General features: G+C 35.7%; 1 protein-coding gene across 1 annotated transcript in view; it reads left to right on the top strand.

Moving 5' to 3' along the window:
- Positions 1 to 14,972, top strand: part of TTN8 (Structural maintenance of chromosomes (SMC) family protein) — a 46,014-nt gene that overhangs the window by 3,003 nt on the left and 28,039 nt on the right. Inside the window, exons 4-7 of the mRNA XM_039042258.2 lie at positions 151 to 384; positions 822 to 1,060; positions 7,103 to 7,369; positions 7,630 to 7,900. Of these exons, the coding sequence (XP_038898186.1) occupies positions 151 to 384; positions 822 to 1,060; positions 7,103 to 7,369; positions 7,630 to 7,900 (1,011 nt within the window). The remainder of the gene's footprint in view (positions 1 to 150; positions 385 to 821; positions 1,061 to 7,102; positions 7,370 to 7,629; positions 7,901 to 14,972) is intronic.

Here is a 14,972-nt window from a genome sequence, read left to right as displayed (position 1 = left end):
TACTTTTTCCCCTTGCATTGAGATAACGTCTTGCTTATTCTCTTGTATAGTATCTTTATACAGTTTTAGGAGTTTGTGGAACGTTCTTTAAATAATTAAAATTTTTAATTTTTTTCTTTCCATTCTTCTTTATCTTTTTTCTGTCTGCAGAGATCTTTGAAGAAAGATTACTTCTTGTGGCAATTATTTGTAATAGAAAAGGACTTCGTAAAACTTAATGAGGAACTTGAAGCTGAAAGGAGAAATCGTGATGATGTCATGCAACAAATTGATGGTTTTGAACACGAAGCTTTGAAGAAGAGGAAAGAACAAGCTAAGTTTTTGAAGGAAATTAGTAACTGCGAGAAGAGAATTGCAGACAGAAGTAATAAGCTCGATAAGAATGTAAGTATGCCAGCCTTCTTTTGTTGAATTCATTTCAAGACATTTATTTAAACATTAATCATCTCAAAAATGTAAGTTGGATGTTTATAGCTTTACTTCTAAGGAATTGGTGTGCAGGACAGTATAAATTACATTTTTTTTAAAAAAGGAAACCATACTTTTTATTAATGCATAAAAAGAAAGTACAAGAGATGTGTACTTAAACAAGAGCAAAAATGATTTAAATAAAATAAATAATTTTTATTTAAATTACATTTCTGTTGCAGTTGTGAACCCTTTTTATTGCTTAATGCTTAACACTGTTAAGAATTTTTTTTTTTTTTTTTGTCTTTGATCATTAATTTTTTAAATAACATGTGTGCTAGGGTTATTCAACAAACATTTTTTTTAAAAAAATTATTTATTTATTAATTTTCTTTTATTGCCATGCTTTGCAGCAACCCGAGCTTCTGAAATTGAAAGAAGAAACATCACGAATAAATTCAAAAATCAAGAGAAGTCGAAAAGATCTTGATAAGAAAATAGAACAAAGGAGAAAGCATGCGCAGTATGTAAAGGAATTACAAAAGGGCATACAGGATCTCAATGCAAAGCTTGATGATTTACATGAAAAAGGCCGAGACAGTGGTGAAAAACTGCAGTTAGATGACCAAGAGCTGAGGGAATATTGTCGAATGTAAGTCTTCATTTATTTATTATTTGATAGAAAATGCATCTATGTCAATATCGTTTCTTTACATCAAAGATTTTCATTACTCACTAGATTTGGGCCTTCACTTGAGAATATTCTTTAAAAATTGTGCTTCTATAGATTGTACTTGATGTCCTTGATGCTTGTGTGGGAACATGGTTTCTTATGCATGGTACATGTACATATATATAACTTTTTCCCCTAATTCTTCCTTCATTCCTTTTTTCCTTCCCCTCTCGTTCCTTTCCCCTTCTTCATTTTCACAACAAAAAAGCGAACTCCCTTGTTCAAGGAGCTTCATCGCTGAAGCATGGCATTGATTGTGTTAGTCGTGGATCGCTGGATATACTTTGACCCTTGCTGCTCATCGTCGCACCCACTATCAATCCCCAGTGATTAGTTTTTGTTTTTTTTCCTTCTAACTTCTTCGTCCCCCCTCTTCCCTTCTTCTTCCTTCCTCATTTTCACTTAAAAAAGCAGGAACAAACTCTCTCGTTCCGTAGCTCCAACCACTGAAGTGTTACATCGATCGTGTTGGTTGTGAGTCATTGGATTCTCTTCTCCGCTTGTCACCCACTGCGAGTCTGCGGAAGTTTTTTTTTCTTCTTCCCTCTTTCTCCCTTTATTCCTCTAATCTGCCTCCTTCCTTTTGATATCCCCTTCCTTCCCCTTCATTTTCACCAAAAAAAATAAAAAAAAGAAAAGTGGAAACAAACTACCTCATTCTAGGAGCTAGGAGCTCCAACGCTGAAGTGTGTCGTCGATTGTGTTGGTGGTGGGTTCTGTTATTGAACTCAAGCAAAAGGAGAAAACGAAGGGACTTTGTTGTTTGTTCGTGGTGGTCGTGGATCTCTGATATGATTTTCTTTTACTAGGAATGGAGGAAAGAAGGGGAGAAATGAGCAGGGGAAAAAGAGAAGAAAAAGGGAAGGAGAATAAAGAAGAAGAAAAGTAAAATGTAAAGAGAGGAAGGAGACCGTCTCCAATGGCAGCGGTTGTTAGTGATGTTTAAGGAAGAAAATAGGAGGAGAGGAGAAAGAAGGGGGTGAGCAAGAGAGAAGAAAGATAGAAAAATTTTAAAAAATAAAAAACATTTTTTAATTTGATAAATTAAATTAGAGAAAATATATTTTTTTAATAAAAATAGGTGTCACGTCAACTTTTCATTAGTAATTAACGGAAAAATTAACGGATGAACTAAGAATGCTATTAAATGCAAACCTCATGGGTAAAATTCGTTTAATGGAAAAAAAGAGAGGATAAATTAGGAATTTAAAGAAAAACTAAATTTGTTAATAAATTAAATTTCAAACTTAGCCCTTATATAAAATACTCCTAAACTTTGTACTTTGTGTCAAAAATATCCTTGAACTTTTAAAAGTTTAAAAAATACCCTTAAACTTAAAAAAAAAGGGTTAAAAAATGCTCCCACTGTGTTTTGGATGTAACCATTAGTTTTTTGTTTAAAAAATACTATTAAATTAAAAAAAACTTCGAAATACCTCACTATTAGTATATGAACACAACAGTTAATACTAAAAAGTATCCTTGAACTTTCGAAAATTGCATTAATACTCTTAGCCTTACAAAAATCAATTATTTGTTTCAAGCTTTCTTGAGTTTGAAACACCAATTTTAAAACAAATTATATAGTTATCCTTTTTTTCTCCTCCCCCCACTCTCACAATAAAATATAAACCAAAACTTCAAGTTAAAGCATAAGATCCCACAAAGTCTCTCAAATTTTCTAAATCAAAATCCGCCCCCCCCCCCCCCCCCCCCCTTTTTTTTGAAAAGGAAACAATTCATTAAAATATGAGAAAAGTGAGCTAAGGCCCAAAGTACAAGAGGTTTATACAATGAGCAGAATAACAACCGAAGACCAAACGGATCAGCAAGCGTACCTAAACGTCTCAACTAGGTTGACACCCCCTTAGCACCCTCATCACATCCAAAAACAAACTAAAACTAAACTAAAAAAATAAGAATAGAACAAAACATTACACTCCCCCAAAATGGCCGAACACGGGAAAAAACAGAACAATACAGTCTGAAAAATCAAAGAAAACCGCAGACTACTGAAGAAGCTAAAAACCACCACTTGGAAGGGAGACAAACACTCTCCAGTTGAGATTGAATTATGATAAACTGTAGCTATTAAAATGCTTGGAGAGGATACACCAAGAAGAGGCAAGCCGTCGGGCGGATTCGAAGCGATCTTGGCAACCAAGAGCCTTATCATGAAACACCCTTTGATTTCTTTCAAACCAAAGGTCTGCCAAAAGAGCTTTGACCGCATTAAGCCATAATATACGGCTGGATTTGTGGAGATTTGTTCCAACTAAAAGCTGCAGCAAGTTTCCCTTAAAATCATTGCTCATAACCCAAGAAATGTTGAAGAAGGACAGCAACTTTTCCCAACACTAAGCTGAATAGGAACACGCAAAGAAAAGGTGGAGGGAGTCTTCAAAAGAATGAAGGCACAAAGGGCAGATCGAGGGGGAAATATAGCTGGATGCCAACTTCCTTTGCAAAACCGTAGCTACATTCAGCTGTCCAAAAAGCATTATCTAGACTAGAATATTAATCCTTCGGGGGCTACAAGCCTTCCACAAGGCCGAGAAAAGAGAATTGTCCAAAGGGGAGGATGGGGAAAGGTGTAATTTAAGGAAATTGACCGTGAAGAGACTCGAGGCTGAAATGGACCACTCCCTTTTATCAAAATCCTCTGAAACTCTTCTTGTTGCAAGAACCCCAAGCAACTCTTGAAAAGAAATCATCTCCTCATCTTTAAGCAAACGAAGAAAGGTGACTGACCAAGCGGCCAATATGCTGTCCCAATGGTCAGCAACCGAACCATTTGGAAACAAGGTGATTCTGAAGAGACTTGGAAATAAGGTACTGAAAGGAGCCACTCCTTCCCAAGGGACGAACCAAAATGCAATCCTGCTGCCATTTCCAAGTTTAAAAGTGGCCAACGACTCAACTTTTAGCCAAGACTTCGAAATACTGATCCACGGGCTTCTCAAACTTCTGCCCCCTTTACCTGCCGTGTGCCAATTAAAAGAATCCGAACCATGAATGCTTTTGATAACTTGGCCCCAAAGAGAGCATTCCTCTTTAAAATATCTCTAGCCCCATTTAGCAAGGAGTGCTAAATTCATAATTTTGAATCCACCAAGACCGAGGCCTCCATCTGTCATAGGTTTTTGCACCGAAGCCCACTTCACCAGCTGATTTAACTTGCTGCCATTGTGTCCTTCCCAAAAGAAATTCCTTGTAATCCTCTTCAATTTTGATGCAACTCCATCAGGCAATTGGAAGATGGACATAAAATGAGCTGGGAGGTTAGACAATACTGATTTGCATAAAGTGACTCTACCTCCTCTTGATAGGTTGAAACGTTTCCATTTGTCCAATTTAGCTTGAAAATTGTCCAAAACCGGTTGCCAAAAGGACAATTTTTTCGGGTACCCACCTAAAGGCAGCCCAAGGTATAGGAAGGGAAGGTGATCAGCCTTACAATTCAACGAAGCAGCTGTGGAAATCAACTCATTTTCGTCCACATTTATACCATAAAGGGCTGATTTATCCCAATTTACTTTCTGCCACGAACACAATAAAAAAACTCCACTGTTTGCTTAAGTTTTGCAAGCATGGTGCTGTCATATTTACAAAATAATAGAGTATCATCTGTAAATTGGAGGATGGAAATCTGAATTTTGTCTTTGCCAACCACAAAACCTTCATAAAGACTGGCTTGAATAAGCTTTTCACCAAAGCACTTAAAACTTCTCTAACAAGAAGGAAAAGGAAAGGTGAGAGGAGATCACCTTGCCTAATACCTCTTGTGGCAGCCACCCTTCCCCTTGGTCTACCATTGATGAAGACTGAAAACATTGGATTTTTAACGCAGCCCATAATCCAATCTATCCATTTCTGACCAAAGTTTTTGCTTCTCAACACCTTTTCTAGAAATTCCCAATCAACACGGTCGAAAGCCTTTTCCAAGTCAAGCTTGAGAATCCACCCCTTCTTCTTTTTCACTCTATATTCCTCCACTGCTTCGTTAGCAATAAGAATGGGGTCCAAAATTTGTCTTCCTTCAATGAAGGCACTTTGGGAAGAAGCTAGAATGCTAGGCATAACCAATTTTAGTCTTTCAGCCAGCAACTAATTGGCCTGTAATCACTAACCTTGACTGCTATTTTCTTCTTTTGAATAACATAGATGAAGTTTTCTTTTATACACGCATTAAGCTTACCATTCTTATAGAAATCTTCAAAGGTGGAGTGCAGATTCAACTACTATATGCAACTTTGTTATTTAAAATACTTAAGTTCAAGGCCCTCTTGGTACTTCCTTCTTTTTATTTATTTATTTTTATATTTTTTAATAATCTATGTACCTTAATTGAAAGGTGTATTTTTTTTAATGAGATAAACAGAGGTTAAAACAACAGTTAACAAGAAGTAGAGAAAGAGGGAGAGGAAATAGAGAAGTGTTAGATCATATATTGAGGTAAGAGAGAGATGAAATGGAAGAGGGAGGTAATGAGGTGTAGATAAATGGTTAGAGCATTTAATTTTTTTTTTTTTTTTTTTAAATTTATAAATTTTAAGGTAGGGGTACTAATGCAACTTTTGAAAGTATAGACATATTTTTGCAAAGAGGTATTAACGATTTTTGTTCATATATTAATAGTAAGAGTTTTTGAACTTTTCTTTAAGTTTAAGGGTATTTTTGAAACAAAACACTAATGTTTTCCATCTAAAACTAACGGGTAAAGGTATTTTTGAATTCTTTTTGAAAGTTTAAGGGTATTTTTGAACTCTTTTTAGAAGTTTAAGGGTATTTTAAAACCTTTGAAAGTTTAAGGGTACTTTTGACACAAAGTACAAAGTTCAAGGACATTTTTTTTACAGTTTAGCCTAAAAAAAGAGATAAATCAGTAATTAAAAGAAAAACTAGATTTTTTTAAAATTAATTTGTTATTATTATTATTATTATTATTATTATTATTTATAAAACTAAAATTCAAACTTTCCTATTTTGTTAGTAAAAGCTAAATTTGTTCTAGAAAACCAAATTATTGACATTCCTACGCAATTTTCTTGGAAATCAACAAAGTGAAGGAATTAGATTAGGGGTACAAAAAAAGTAGCTAATACAAATTTAATTTTGAAAGAAACAAATTTAAATGTTTCATTTAATAGTATCATAAAAATTGATCTCTATGGTACACTCACTAGAGGTTATACAGTTCAGAAAACAATCATTGAAAATCAACTTAGGCATTAGTTACCTCTTACCTGTCCCCAAACACAGGTTGCAGAGCAGGTTTCCAAACCCTGCACTCCAAACACAAACATTTGTGATTCACAAGTTTTAGAACCCCCTCAAATAAGCCCACAAGCATTTTCCCATACTTTTGATTCTGAACCTGCCTTCTAAATGCTCCTCAAAGAATGAGATTTATTGTTTGATATTACATGGTCTTAAACAGATTTTCAAAACAAAAGAGTGAAACTATGTGAGGACTTGACTGATTATAACATCCGAACTGCTATCCAGAAAGCCAGCTGCTCTCCTTATTCAGTATCCAAATTGTGGATGGAAAGAAATTGGAGAACGTTTCAAAGCAAGCATCTCTTTGGGCCTAACAAATTCACATCGGTTCAAAGTCATCCACAGGGTGTTCTCTCTAAGGACTTTTGTTGGAATGCCTTTATATATCCTTATTAATTTATTTTGAGTGATTGATTGTTTATTTTTTCATTTTTTCTTTTTCACTTCCTTGTGAAGTTTGTGGCTTCGAGCATTTATCTTTTTTCATTTCTTTAATGAAAAATTTTGTATCTTGTTAAAAAAAAAAATCTTGGTTTCTCATAAAAAAAATCTAGAGACGGTATTATATTGATGTTCGACATATTTTCTTTAAAACTGACCTTTGGTTTTCCTGATATCACACATTTGCCTTCCCCTTAGTTTTTATTGTAGTTGGTAACTAGTCTCTTGATGTTGCAGCAAGGAGGAGGCTGGGATGAAAACTGCAAAACTAAGAGATGAAAAGGAGGTATTGGATAGGCAACAACATGCTGATATTGAAGCTCAGAAGAATTTGGAAGAAAACCTTCAACAATTACATAATAGGGAAAATGAATTGGAGTCACAAGAGGAGCAGATGCAAACAAGACTGAGGAAGATTCTTGATAGTTCAGCTAGACATAAGGATGACCTTGCAGATCTGAAAAAGGATTTGCATACTATGAAAGATAAGCATCGAGATGTCAGGTTAAGTATTTTTAGTTATTTATTTTATACTGATGATGATGTCTGTTAAAGTATTCTCAAGCTCTGGTCACTGGTTAATTGTATTGCTTTCTATTGCATGCTTTGAAGGGTCCTGTTTCCTTTTTTTTTTTTTTTTTTTTTTAAAAATATTGCATGCTTTGAAGGTTGTCACTTGTTACATACATATTTTAGTTAGAGGAGTGTAGCTGAATGTCACGCAAAAAAATCTTATGCTATAATTAATTTTTAACTTGATCCAGGAATAAATATGAAAACCTAAAGTCAAAAATTGGAGAAATTGAAAACCAACTGCGTGAACTGAAGGCTGATAGACATGAAAATGAAAGAGATGCTAAATTATCTCAAGCTGTCGAAACTTTGAAACGGCTGTTTCAAGGAGTTCATGGTCGCATGACTGATCTTTGTCGTCCAATACAGAAGAAGTACAACCTGGCTGTTACTGTTGCAATGGGTAAATTTATGGATGCCGTGGTTGTTCAGGATGAACATACAGGAAAAGAATGTATAAAGGTACATATTCCAGCCCCACTCCTCTTTTTTGCCCCCAGTATAAACTTAGTAACCCTTTTATTTGTCTAGGTCAGTAAACTCTTTGTTCTTTTAATAGAAACGATGACTTTTATTGGGATAAAAATGAAAGAATACAAGGACCTACAAAAACCAGACCCACAAAAGAGAGGGAGGAAATCCTCTAAATGAGGGATAGCTATAGAAAATAGAGCCTACAGAAGAGTTACAAAAGGTCTTTGAAACTGTATACCAATGATATCTATCAAGTGACCAAACCTCAAAAGAATTCCTCTCTAGTCCCCTAACATCTTGTTATTCTGTTCTCTCTGTAGAACCCAAAGAACAGCACACACTCCCATAAAACCCAAGTAAACATTTTGGTGAGCATTTCCTTTTTAATGTTTTTCCATATGTGGTACACACAGGCTTCTTTTGTCAGATGACTATTAGTTTGTTTTGACGGCCGAAAGAGGTGGAATAATGGTTTTTTGCTCTCACTTTTGGTCTCGTCCAATTTCTTGGTGTCATTAGCCCTATTATTTGGCCTCTCTAATATAGTTTGTTAGGGTTTCTAATGTTTACTTGTAGTTTCTTGGTCCTCCACTCTTTACCGTGTGCTTTTTCTAGTTGTTTTGCCACATAAATTTACGTTTAAAATTATATTACATTGTGACGCTAATGGCTGTCAAGTTGTTTTGACAACTGGAAGCTTACATGATGTAGTATGCCTAGGGTAAATTAGGATATCTTGGTCAAATCTGTACTTGATTTGGTTTAGGATTAGTTTCCTTGATTGATTAGGATTAGGATTAGGATTAGTTTTCTTGGTTTATTAGGATTAGAATTAGTTTCTTTGATTGATTAGGATTAGGATTACTTTGCTTTCTAATCCTCTGTAAATAGAAGGATTGTCTTCATAGAACCCAAGGACACAGATGTACAACCTATAGAATAGATCCTGTTCAAGTAAAGTCGTAAAGATTGTCTTCATATATTGATAACTTTTGACTGATAATAAAAGCTTTGATCTGATTCTTGGAGAGAGTTTTCCTTTTATGTCTTAAGCTACATCATTACAAATCGCTTGTCATGTCCATTGGGCTCTCTTTAGTTCAGTGGTTTATCATTTGAAGCATGTCCATTGAGCTCTCTTTAGTTTCATTTGATTAGAAATTGCGTTTTCCAAGCCCACCAACTAAGAAAACCCAAAACCGTTCTTAGGAACGAATTTCAACTGAAAGAATAATGTCAAGCTGATAGGTATAAGAATAATGGATGCCCACAAATGAGTTAAATGTAGTCGTCCCAGAGCTCTTTACCACTCAACCTTTATAAAGATCATGCTATTCTTCTCAAGCCAAATGCCCTCGAAATGACAAGAAAACAAGCTCAGGACAAGACTCTTCCTTTGTCACAAAAAGGAGGGTTCAGGAGCACCTTCTCAATCATGGAACAACATCCATTGCTACATGCCATAACAACCTCAAAGATTATGAAAAATTGACACCAAAGGAAGCATACATAAAGGCAATTTCGTTGATGGTTGAGGTCCTACTCTTGCCTAGTGTAAAGAACACACCATTGCAGTTGCAGTACAAAAGAGGAGGCTTTGGAGGGTTCTTGAGTGTTCACTTTCCCATGCGAAACATGTAAGCCAAAGAATAGGAATTTTAACTTTCCATAGGGAGGAGAATGGAAAGGCTCCTGGCGCAAAGGATATGGAAAAAAGAAAGGAAGTTTCATAAGGCTTCCGAAACCAAAGCCTTGAATCCCTTCTCCCATGACAAGTCATTTGGTCACGAATAATAGGAAGGAGATGAACAACCTCAACGGCATCTCAGTAAGTGAGGGAGTGGTGGAAACTCAGGAAAAGGAGTTATTAAAAGAGGCAAAATAGTGGTTGCAAGCCAAGGAAAAGCAAGGAGTTATTAAAAGATGGCACAATAGTGGTTGCAAACCCAGGAAAAGCAAGGAGTTATTAAAATGGGGCAAAACAGTGGTTGGCTACAAACCCAGGAAAGACAAGGAGTTATTAAAAGAGGGCAAAACAGTGGTTACTGAATGCATCCTCTTATCAGAAAAATGATAAAGATTTGGAAACAAGGCACATAGGGGTCTCTCTCCAACCCACAAATCTTTTCAAAGATAGGTATTCGAACGGTCCCCAATAGAACACTTAACAAACTAGGAGAATAAGGGAAAACTAGAAGAAAAACAGATTTAAGGTGTGTTTGGTTTAACTTTTCAAGTGTTTAATTTTGAAAGTAGTCATTTTAGAAAAATTGAAATATTTGTCAACCACTCAAATTAGCTTTTAAAACACTTTTAAAGTGTATTTTAAACATTTTTTTTTTTATCCAAAGAGTTAAAAAAAATGACTTTTTTGAAAAACACTTTTTTTTTAGTCAATCCAAACGAACCCTTGAGGTTTTTGCTAGAAACCTTAAGCCTACTACTTGAAACTCATTCAAAAGGGTATCCATACTTGCTCACAATAATCTTCCACTACAGAGTATTAGACTCTGTAAAGAGATTTCCATAACCATTTTGCCAGAACCTCATTACCTAATCATAAGTTCCTGATGCGAAACTCTCGACCTCAATTAGCTTCAAAACAGCCTCCCACTTGACCAAGGGAACCATCCTCCATATTTTTCTACAAGAAGTCCCCATTAACTTTTCAATGTTCTATTAACTGACTAATTGAAGATCATAAAGGTTCATTTTCTCTCTCAATTCATTTTTCTTCTGTCCAATACTAGTTTTTGGGTTACCAATGTTTATGGGCCAATTGATTACCAAGAAAGATCCTTGTTGTGGACTGAAATTCATTCTTTATCCATTCTTTGCTGTGGTTCTTGGTGTATTGGAGGAGACTTTAATGTTATTTGTTGGATGCATGAAAGAATCCCAATTGGTAGTCTCAAGAAGTATGCTCCAGTTCAACAAAGTAATTGACAATCTAAGCTTGGTGGAGCTTCCCTTATCTAATGGTGATTTTTCTTGGTCAAGATCAGAGGGCTGCACTGTGTTCACTCTTTATTGGATCAGTTCTTAATTTCTGAAGATTACTCCAAGGAACTACAAGCTCTTTATTTTGCCAAAGGAGAATTTAAGGACTTATATAGTTGAAAAACGGATTTTAATACAAAAATGCAAGCTGCAGTAGTTAAAAGAAAGGAATGCCATTTCTGGTTATTTTTATCGTTACTTGGCAACAAAGTTGGAAAGCAGTGCACACTTTGGGTAAAACAAAGCCCCCAGTCCTGATGGCTTTACAGCCGAATTCTTCATCAAGTTTTGGGATCGTTGCAAAGAGGACTTTGCGATGTAGTTCTTTGAGAGTTTCACAGCCGAGCCTCAACACAGCTGGTGTTCTTTAGAAAAAATTAGCTAATTCTTGCCTTCGGCCATCAATTTGATTTCTATGTCATTTGAATGTGGAAAGCTACAACTATATTTTTTTTTAACTTGCCCTTTCTCATTTACATGCTGGTGCAAGCTTCTTAATTTATTCAGATTATCTTGGGTTTTTGACTCAAGTGTTGAAAATAACTTCAGCTGCGTGAGGGACCTTTTTTAGTATGGTCACACCTTATTTGGATAAATGCTGTGAAAGCCTTGCTGTCAGGATTGTGGTTGGAAAGAAATCTGAGAATTTTTTAAGAAAAGTATTGTTCTAGCTCAGTCGTCCTTGCTGTAGTTCGCCTTAATGCCTCTCTTTGGTGCTTTCTTACTACATCCTTTTCTTGCTACTCTGTTCAGGGCATTGATCTCAACTGGTAGGTTCCATTCCTTTATTAGTTTGAATTTGTACATTCTTGATGTGATTTTTAGTTATAGAATTGTTCCAATTATGTTTTGCTTGATGTTTTGTCTATTCTTTACGTTTCGCTCTCCTCGGTGGAGTTTTGTATCTATCGAGTATTAGTATCTTTTCATTGAATTTCATCAATGAAAAATTGTCTCTTGTTCAAAAAAAAAAAAGTTGACTAGCATTCTAAAAAGGGAAAGATAATATTATTTATCCAGTGGTTCAAATAAGAGAGATAATATTGTCGAAATTTACCAATTGAATTTATCCACTGATATTTTGTTTCAGTATACAGGTGTTGTATTTATGCACAAAGCACTGGGAGGTTACGAAGACTAACTAACAATAGAATATTAATATAGGTACAATTAGCTAAAAGCCTAAATTAACTGATATTCTCCAATATGCCCGGTAATGTACAAAAGAACAACGGGGGCCTAAACAAGAAGTTGAATAGAGAAGTAAACTCTTTACGAAGTAGTTGGGAAAAAAACCCTATAGCAAGTAGAAGTATTAGAGATCAGGGCTTGGCGGTTTCTCTATGTTAGTGCTTTCGTGGAATGTTTGGGGTTTTAATGCTTACCTCAAAAGAGATCTGGTCAAAGATCTGCTAGCAAATTTAATCCAGATGTGGTCATTCTCCAGGAAACAAAACGTAGTGACATAGATAGGAAAATTGTTTAGTCCATTTGGAGTAGTCATCGAATTGGGTAGGTGGTTGCGAGTGCCATTGATTTGTTTGGGGGAATTCTGATTATGTGAAAAGTGTTATGATATGTATTTATTAACATGTATTTATATTGTAAATTTAATTAGGTATCCTTGATTGTAATTTCATATCTCCTAGACTAGGGTTTCTTAATTACCTATATATATGTATCTTTAGTCTGATTAAGTGAATAAGAATTATCATTCTCTCTAAACGTCTGAGTACATGGTATCAAAGACATCTAGGGTTTAGAATATTTGTTCGACGGCTATGCTAGGGTTTACGCTTCTCACAAGGTTAGGGTTTGAGTTGAGTCATCAAGTTTTGAGTGGCTGTTTGTCTCACCACCCATCCCAGGAGAAGCGCTGCCACCATCCGATCAAGTCTGTAGCCGTTCGTCACTGGAAACAGCTGCGCATGGAACTCACACGCCGCCAAAATAGTAGTCTTCCGTTGCCATGCGCTGGCACGTGGGAACGCGTGGAGCTTCGTCTCCACTTTCAACCAGTTGGGTTCTTCTCGGCTCGTCATTTCTGATCACTCTGTGTGTTTGTTTTCATCGAAATCTGCTTGGTTGTGAGTTATTTGGATAAAATACCTGTTTGTGTTTAGGTTTTGTTGCTGTTTTGTTCAGCTTGGAGTAGTTTTGCTCTTTTGTTTGTCTTTGATTTCGATTTTGGTTTGTTCTTTCTACTTGTGAGGTCTACAAATTACTTGTTAGCTCATAATGGATGAAGTGAAGCATATGGTCGTCTCTAATGTAATTCCCTTGGCATCGAAGATAACTAAACACAAATTAAATGGATCAAATTACTATGATTGGCGTCGAACGATTCAGTTTTACTTGTTTAGTACAAATATGGATGATCATGTGATGGAGGAACCACTGAAAGATGAAAAGAAAAAGGCTTGGCTTCATGATGACGCTCGACTTTATCTTCAAATTAAGAATTCTATTGAGAGTGAGGTTGTTGGTTTGGTAGATCATTGTGATTTTGTGAAAGAACTCTTAGAATTCTTAGAATTTCTGTACTCTGGAAAAGAACATGTTTATAGAATGTTTGATGTCTATATGCAATTCTTTCGAGTGGAACAGAAAGTAGAATTTGTTACAAGTTATTTTATGAGACTTAAGAAAACAGCTGCTGAACTTGCCTTATTGTTGCCATATAGTCTCGATGTCAAAGTTCAACAAGCTCAGCGAGAAAAGATGACTGTTATGATATTTTTGAATGGACTTTCCCTTGAGTTTGGAATGGCTAAAACACAGATTCTTTCTGACTCTGAAATTCCATCATTAGAAGAAGCCTTCAGTCGTGTTCTTTGTATTGAGAGTTCTTAGTTAAGTTCGTATGTTTCTCAACCGAACAGTGTCCTTATAAGTAAGAATAATAATACCTTCCGTGGCACTTCAGGGACAGCTAACTACTTTCAAAAACCTAGTTATGATAATCAGAAATCTGATTCGTCGGAAATCGTATGTCACTATTTTTGTAAGCCAGGACATATGAAATGTGATTGTCGAAAATTGTTGGATAAGAATCAACGATCTCAGCATGCTCAAATAGCTTCCACCAGCGATATGGCTGAAAAATCTGTTACCATCTCTGCTGACGACTTTGCTAAATTTCAAGTTTTCCATGAATCATTGCAGGCATCTTCTTCATCTAATCCTGTTGCCACCATTGCCGAGACAGGTAATACGAAATGTCTTCTTACATCATCTACCAAATGGGTTGTATACTCTGGGGCCACCGCCCATATGACAGGTAATTGTAACCTATTTTCTATGCCTCTGTCTCCCGTCTCATCTCCGTCTGTCACCTTGGTAGATGGATCAATCTCCCCTGTCCTTGGATCCGACACCATTTCTCTCACTCTATCACTCTCTTTGTCCTCTTTCTTACATTTGCCTCATTTGTCCTTTAATTTAATTTCTATTAGCCAACTTACTCGTGGCCTTAATTGCTTTGTCTCGTTTTTTCCTGGTTATTGCTTGTTTCATGATCGTATGACGAAGAAGATTATTGGTAGAGGACATGAGTCGGGGGGTCTTTACGTCTTTGACAATCAGATACCGAGAGCTGTGGCTTGTCCTGGAGTAATATCCCCGTTTGATGTTCATTGTTGTTTGGGTCATCCGTCATTATTTGTGTTGAAGAATTTTTTTTTTTGAAAAGGAAACGACCTTTATTAATCATTAAGATATAGTACAAAAGATGTGTACTTGAAAATAAAGGCGAATATATATATCCAAGATTGAAACCAAAGGATCAACAGAATTTCATCCAGAATTTCGTTCCTTATCGTCTTTGAATTGTGATTCGTGTCAGTTTTCATAATTTCATCATCTTAGTTCTAGTCCTAGGGTTCATAAACGAGCTAGTGCTCCTTTTGAGTTAGTTCATTCCGATATTTGGGGTCCTTATCCTGTCGTGTCTCAAACAAGTTTTTGTTACTTTGTTACCTTTGTTGATGATTATTCTCGTGTAACTTGGTTATATTTAATGAAAAATCATTCTGAGTTATTGTCTCATTTTTGTGCTTTT

The sequence above is a fragment of the Benincasa hispida genome, chromosome 9 (genome assembly GCF_027475165.1).
Source record: "Benincasa hispida cultivar pf3 chromosome 9, pf3_genome.v1.1, whole genome shotgun sequence".
In the NCBI taxonomy this organism is placed as follows: domain Eukaryota; kingdom Viridiplantae; phylum Streptophyta; class Magnoliopsida; order Cucurbitales; family Cucurbitaceae; genus Benincasa; species Benincasa hispida.
Note: the sequence above shows the minus strand (reverse complement) of the source record. Positions and strands in the feature narration are given on the sequence as shown.